Raw genomic sequence first — 6690 nt, forward strand, 5'->3', positions numbered from 1 at the left:
AAAAAAAAAAAAAAACAGAAGAATAAAATAACTAAATAAATAATTCTTTTTTTTAAAAAAAGATATTTTTCTGGAGGCTGGGAAGTGGCACGGTAGTTAAGGCATCAGACTCCTACCTGGCTAAACAGTGGTTCAAGTCCTGGACCTGGCGATTTGCTTTCTTTCCCTTTCTTGCTGTCTTTCTCTACCAACTTTTTAAAATAATAAGAAAAATTAAAATTAATTGATTAATTTTTTTAAAGTTTTTCTTTTGGCTGAAAGGCTGTTTGTTAAAACTATTTCTAAGCTGTTAGGAGACCAGCAGTTAGCGTAATGGCTATGTCGCTGGACTCCCATGTAGTCAACCGAAGTTCACGCCCCGGGCCCGGTGGCTTAAAACTCACCCCAGGCGCATGTGTGTGTGTGCCCAAGATCCGAAGAGGAGAATGGAGGAGAAGGGATTGTGGCGTGGCCATCCCCCCGGGGGGTGATTTCTCCCTTTCTGTCTCCCTGTCTCTCTCTGTCTGGCAAGTGCATGTGCCCTATAGCCAAAAAAAAACTCTCCAAAAAGAAAAAGAAAAATACATATTTCTAAGCTGTTATTTATAGTGTAGGGTTTCAGTTTGCAAGATAAAAAGACTAGTTTTCTTTTATTTGGGGGTTTGCTTAAAAGAATTATTTAAATTTATTCATTATCATTATTATTTTTTTTAATTTGACCAGAGAGAGAGAGAGAGAGCAGGGAAATGAGAAGGCAAGCTGCCCGGACTCAGACTGCAGGTGGCCACGTGGGAGCGTGTGCCCTAACCCACACCGCCTGCTGGCCCCAAGGGTTTTGTTTTCCATGTGTTTTTTCATTCAATCACTGCGTATCATTACAGCTACAAAATGAATTCGCCCAGGATAAATACCCTGTAGTCAATCACAGATATTGCTGTACAGTCAACAGATCACTTTCCACGTGTGTCCTTTAAATGTTTTGCTTTTTCTTTCCCCCTTATTCTCTCTCTCTAACTCCCCCAGTCCCTTCCTCCTCCCACAGTCTCTAGTAGCCAGAGCTGCTCTCCATGCCTTTCCGCATATGCCCCGTGGCTCTGCGTGTCTGCCGTAGAGTGCGGACACTGGGTGTATACTGAGTGAGGACAGAGACTTCCAGAGGCCGGGCGCATGGCACAGGGTGCGGTTTGTGCTCCTGGAGCTCGCACCGAAGTGTGAGCACCTTGGTTGGTTAAGACAGCAGATTGTGTTTGTGTGTTTCGCTGTGATTATAGATAAGTAAATAGAATTTTTCTGTAAAAACATTTCTAGATTGAGAGCCAGCAGGTGGCGTGGAGGTTAAGGTCCCACATTCCATTTGGCTGATGTAGTGGTTCAAGTCCCAGACACAGTGTCTTGAAGATCGCATGTGTATGCCTTAAATCCCCAGAGGAGACTGCAGCATGGCCATCCCCCAGTGGAGTCATTTCCCACTTTTCCCTCTGTCTCTTCTGTCTCTGCCTCTCTCTCTCTGGTAAGCACATACACCCTATAGCAAAAAAAAAAAACCTAGATTGAGTCATTAAAACTACTGTCAAGTCACAATTGAAACATAATGCGAAATTTTATAAATAATTAGTTATCCAAAGGAAACTTTTTTTTTGCCGGAGGGCACATACACTCTCCAGAGAGCAATGCAGAGAAAGAGAAGGAAAGTGAGAGACCACCCTGCACGGCGGGTGGCCGTCCTTCCTCCTGGGATTCTGGCACCCCCCCGCCTGGAAGCCCTTCGTAGCTAAGTGTTTGCGAGCTGCAGGGCCAAGCACACAGACCAGTCGACAAGAGCCAGCAGCGCCCTGGCCAGCCCGGCGCCTGCACACGGGGCGGTCACAGCAGTCCCAGCGTGGCCTCTTGGCCTGCATTAAAATGATTCTGATTTCAGTTTTGTTGAAGGCAGAGAATCGGAACGTACTTGACTTACAGGTGTATCACCGGGCCCTGCCGTCGGCTTTTCAGTGTCTGGTGAGCACACTGCTAGCTCCTTCACCTGAGGCAACTTGCTCAGTCCGGTGTAAAGAGGAGGCAGAAGTGCCAGTTTAATATCTCATGCCAGTACAATTTTTCTTTCTTTCTTTCCTTCTTAAGAAATTTTTGTCTTAGGGCACATGTGCTTGGGGGAGGGGAAGAGACAGGACAGTGAAAGAGAGAAGGTAAGAAATCATCAACCCTCCACGGGGGATGGCCACGTCGCAGTCCCTTCTCTGTTCTCCTGGGATCCTGGGCATGCATGCTCCAGGTCCAGGGCTCGAACTGTGGTCAGCCATGTGGGAGTCCAGGATGTAACTGTTATGCCATCTGCTGGCCCATGATTATTAAAAAATGCAAATCGCATCACATTTCACATTTCTTATCATAACTCGGAGCTCATTCAACATAAGCATGTCTGCCATGTTACTGGGTTACCAAAAGCAGAGACTCATCAAACACAGATCAGACTTTTACCTCAGGAAAAAGGTCTGCATTCATGTGTAAGAGGGACAGAGACAGACAGAGATAGATTTTTTTAAAATACTATTTTATTTTATTTTATTTATTATTATTTTTTAATGTGACCAGAGAGAGAGAGAAAGTGAGAAGGCAAGCCACCAGATCTGGGACTCAAACTGTGGTCGGCTATGTGGGAGTCCAGTGCCTTTACGAGCACTCCACACTCCAGCCCCCAGAGATAGGTTTTTTTTTTGGAGAGGTTTTCACCATAGGGCGCGTGCGCTCGCCAGACAGACAGAGAGAGACAGAGAGACAGAGAGCGAGAAATCACCCCCCCAGGGGGGATGGTCACGCCGCAATCCCTTCTCCTCCATTCTCCTCTTGGGATCTTGGGCATGCACGCACATGCACCCTGCATGAGTTTTAAGCCACCAGGTCCGGGACGCGAACCACGGTCGACTACGTGGGAGTCCAGCAACATACCCATTACGTTAACTGCTGGTTCCCAAGATAGGTATTTTTGACTGGGTCTCACTTTGTAGCTACCCTCCTGCCCAGCCTTCCCCAGCCAGGGTTACCGGCAGGCACTCAATCCCTTCATGGGCAGGCTGCCTGGGAACTGAGCCTGGCCCTCCCTGCTGCCCTGGGCTCCCCATACTCACTCCAGAGCTGTGGTTCCAACTGTGGGCCTCCAGGCTGGGCTTCCTTTTCTTCTTGTTTCTAATTATTCAAAGTGAAATTCTGGCAGGTCCATTAAGCTACGTATTAGATTAGTTGCCAGATGCAGTTAGAATTGAAACATTAGAGAAGGACTCATTCTCTGTTTTTTTCTTTAAATAATGTTTTAAAAGAGTTTTTTTTTGTTTTTTTGAGAGATTTTCACTGTAGGGCGCGTGCGCTCGCCAGACAGACAGAGAGAGACATAGAGACAGAAAGCGAGAAATCACCCCCCAGGGGGGATGGTCACGCCGCAATCCCTTCTCCTCCATTCTCCTCTCGGGATCTTGGGCACACACGCACACGCGCCCGGCGTGAGTTTTAAGCCACCGGGTCCGGGACACGAACCGCGGTCGACTACGTGGGAGTCCAGCGACATAGCCATTACGCTAACTGCTGGTTCCCTTAAAAGAGTTTTTTAAAGAGTTCATTTTATTCATTCATTTATTTTAATTTGGCCAGAGAAACAGAGAGAGAGAGAGAGAGAAGGTGAGAAACCAGGTCTCCAAGTCCAGGACTTGAACCATGGTCAGCCATGTGGGAATCCAGCACCTTAACCATCATGCCACTGCTAATCCCAGTCTTCTCGACTTTTACACGGAAGTGACTTGACAAGTCCCACAGGCAGTGGGAACGATGGAGGCCTGGCCTCCTGCAGGGTACTAAGTGCACCTGCCCTATTGGGGGCATGCCCAAGTAAGAATTATATGCAAAAATCAGAACACCCTCACAGTCTGTTAGACGCTTCTGTGCTGGGTGAAAAGAAAGATACATAAGTAAAACAAATTGTTTTGGGGACCAGCAGGTGGCGTAATGGTTATGTCACTGGACTCCCATGTAGTTGACCCAGCGGCTTAAAACTCACACGGGGCGCATGTACCTGCGTGCTTAAAACCCCAAGAGGAGAATGGAAGAGAAGGGATTGTAGTGTGGCCATCCCCCTGGGGGGTTGATTTCTGACTTTCTGTCTCTGTCTCTCCGGTGGGAGCACACGCCCTATAGCATAAACCTGGGGGTGAGGGGAAATTGCTGAAGTCAACCCCTGTTGGCTATATGGGACAGGAGGGATAAGAGCCGCCAGGAGATGAACGCTGTGGCTTGGCTGAGTAACTAAATCGGAAACAGAATGCATACAGTCCACCCCGCCACCCCGTGCGGGCACAGCCATGCTGCTGGCCGGTGGTGTGCCCTTGGTAAATGCCAAGGACACCGAACACAATCCTCTGAATGGTGAGGGAGGGTCTCCAGGGCTGCCCTGCAGCTCTGACTGGCCGGGGTGGGGAATATCCCCTGCCCTCCACACGGCTTCATTCAGAACCTGTGACTGGACAGACAGCCGTTCTAGGCCTGGAAGGCAGGTTGGGGTCACTGAAGGTGGCTTTGCGCAAACCCGTGCGCTAGTCTAAGTGGCCTCATTGCCCCTGGGGCAGTGCAGGGTGGGGGCTTTGCTGTGCTCCTGATAGCTGGGAGGACTTGAAGGCTGGTCCTCAGGTAGTCTTCCTGCAGAAGGGTTCCTGCGGTTGAGAGGTGGCGTTGATGACCTAACCAGTGGTTCTCTGGTGGTCCCTAGACCAGCTTCTTCTGGGAGCTTGTTTAAGGTTGTGAATTCTTGGGCCTCCCGGAGCAGACAGATGCAGAACCAGCACCTCCAGATGGCTCTGACACAAACCCACGGTTTGAGGGGACTTGTCCATGGCTAGCTGACACAGTGTCTAGATGGTATGATGACTAGTCTTTTGGTAAATATTAGACATTTAATTTTGTATATTTTGGAGCCAATATAATTCTTTTTCGGTCGAGGAGCAAAGGCCCTGGACCGCTTCATGAAGCCCGGGCTGCTGCTCGCGGAGCTGTTCACTCTCACACCTGCTCCGCTCCTTGATGGCCTCCCTCCCCGCCCGATGACTCCACTGCTCTGCGGAAGCTCTGGGAGGACACGGACGCTCGCCCTGGGGCTTCGCAGGGGCTCAGCAGACTTTTGCGCTAAGAGGACACCTGCACCCCTCTGGCGTTTCTCCTGGTGTTTATTTCACCCCCACCTCTTGCGTTGCAGTTTGGGGCCGAGTTCCGACGGTTCTCGTTGGACCGTCACAAGCCTGGGAAGTTCGAGGACTTCTACAAGCTGGTGGTGCACACCCACCGCCTCACCAACACCGACGTGACCATCGGCTACGCGGACGTCCACGGTGACCTGCTGCCCATCAACAACGATGACAACTTCTGCAAGGCGGTCTCCAGCGCCAGTCCCCTGCTCAGGGTCTTCATCCAGAAACGAGGTACTCAAAGCCCTCGCTCTTGTGGAAAGCGGTTTTTAAAAATCTGCCATACAGCAAAAAAATCTCTAAGTAGAAAAAGCCTTTAATTTCATCTTTTGTTTCAGGGCCATACAATTCTCTTTTCTAGCCTGTGGTGGGAGACTAAAGAAACCGAAATTTCTTTGGTCAACATTAGTTTATTAGAAAAGCTTAAGAAGAGTCAAACTGCATTTTCCACCTTCAATAGTGTTGACTTAAATGTTAAGGAAAGGCTGACATTGACACTCTCAATGTTTTAACCTGAGCTGGTGAATTCAGCGAGGAGGAGGCATTAGCCCCAGAATGAGATGCAAGGGTGCTAGCAGGAATTCCCCGCCATCGTTGCTGAGAATAAGCTCTGGCGAACTTCACTCTAGGGCTTTGATATGCCGTAAGTAGTGACAGCGTCACTTAACGTCACGTGCCTGACGCTGGTTAGGGTGGAGAGCTCCTCACAGCCTCTTGCCTCTCACATTGCTGAGTGACGTGCGGAGGGCGAGAGCCACCTGCAGATGAGGCCCACCCTGTTTAGGAAAGGGGCATTCAGAGTTGGTGGTGATGACCGCCCCTCTTCGGGCAGACGTGGTGCTCACGTGGAGGCTGACCTCAGTGAGCAGTGGGCCAGTCGCTTGAAAAGCAGGATGAGACCACACACGGACTTCGTGGGTGTCGCGGTGCCTGTCTGGGCTCAGGGAAGGCCGTGTGGGCAACTCTGAGCAGAGACCGGAGGGTGGGGGGGGGCGGAGGCTCTGCCTTCTACACCCTTCACCTGGGCATCCTCATGGTTCTACCAGGACCCACCATCCAGGCCCACGAGGTGCCAGCGAGCGGTGAGCCAGCTCCCGTCTGTTCCCATGGACGTTCACAGGGCTGCCCCGTAGACGTTGGCGGGGACTGCTGCCCCGTGGACGTTAGTGGGGCTGCCCCATGGACGTTAGCAGGGGCTACTGCCTCGTGGATGTCAGTGGGGCTGCCCCATGGTCATTAGCGGGGCTGCCCCATGGATGTTGGCGGGGGCTGCTGCCCGTGGACATTAGTGGGGCTTCCCCATGGACATTGGCAGGGGCTGCTGCCTCGTGGATGTTAGTGGGGCTGCCCCATGGTCATTAGCGGGGCTGCCCCATGGATGTTGGCGGGGGCTGCTGCCCGTGGACATTAGTGGGGCTTCCCCATGGACATTGGCAGGGGCTGCTGCCTCGTGGATGTTAGTGGGGCTGCTGCCCGTGGACATTAGTGG

The 6690-nt window shown here is 50.9% G+C and overlaps 1 protein-coding gene across 1 annotated transcript in view; it reads left to right on the forward strand.

Annotated features, from left to right (window-relative positions):
- Positions 1 to 5212: 5212 nt before the first annotated feature.
- Positions 5213 to 6690, forward strand: part of PARD6G (par-6 family cell polarity regulator gamma) — a gene marked incomplete at its 5' end in the record, with an annotated part of 33572 nt that continues 32094 nt past the window's right edge. The window contains 1 exon segment of the mRNA XM_014583080.1: positions 5213 to 5435. Coding sequence (XP_014438566.1) covers positions 5213 to 5435 — 223 coding nt within the window.

Source organism: Tupaia chinensis, unplaced genomic scaffold (assembly GCF_000334495.1).
Source record: "Tupaia chinensis unplaced genomic scaffold, TupChi_1.0 Scaffold144022_1, whole genome shotgun sequence".
NCBI classification, from domain to species: Eukaryota; Metazoa; Chordata; class Mammalia; order Scandentia; family Tupaiidae; genus Tupaia; species Tupaia belangeri.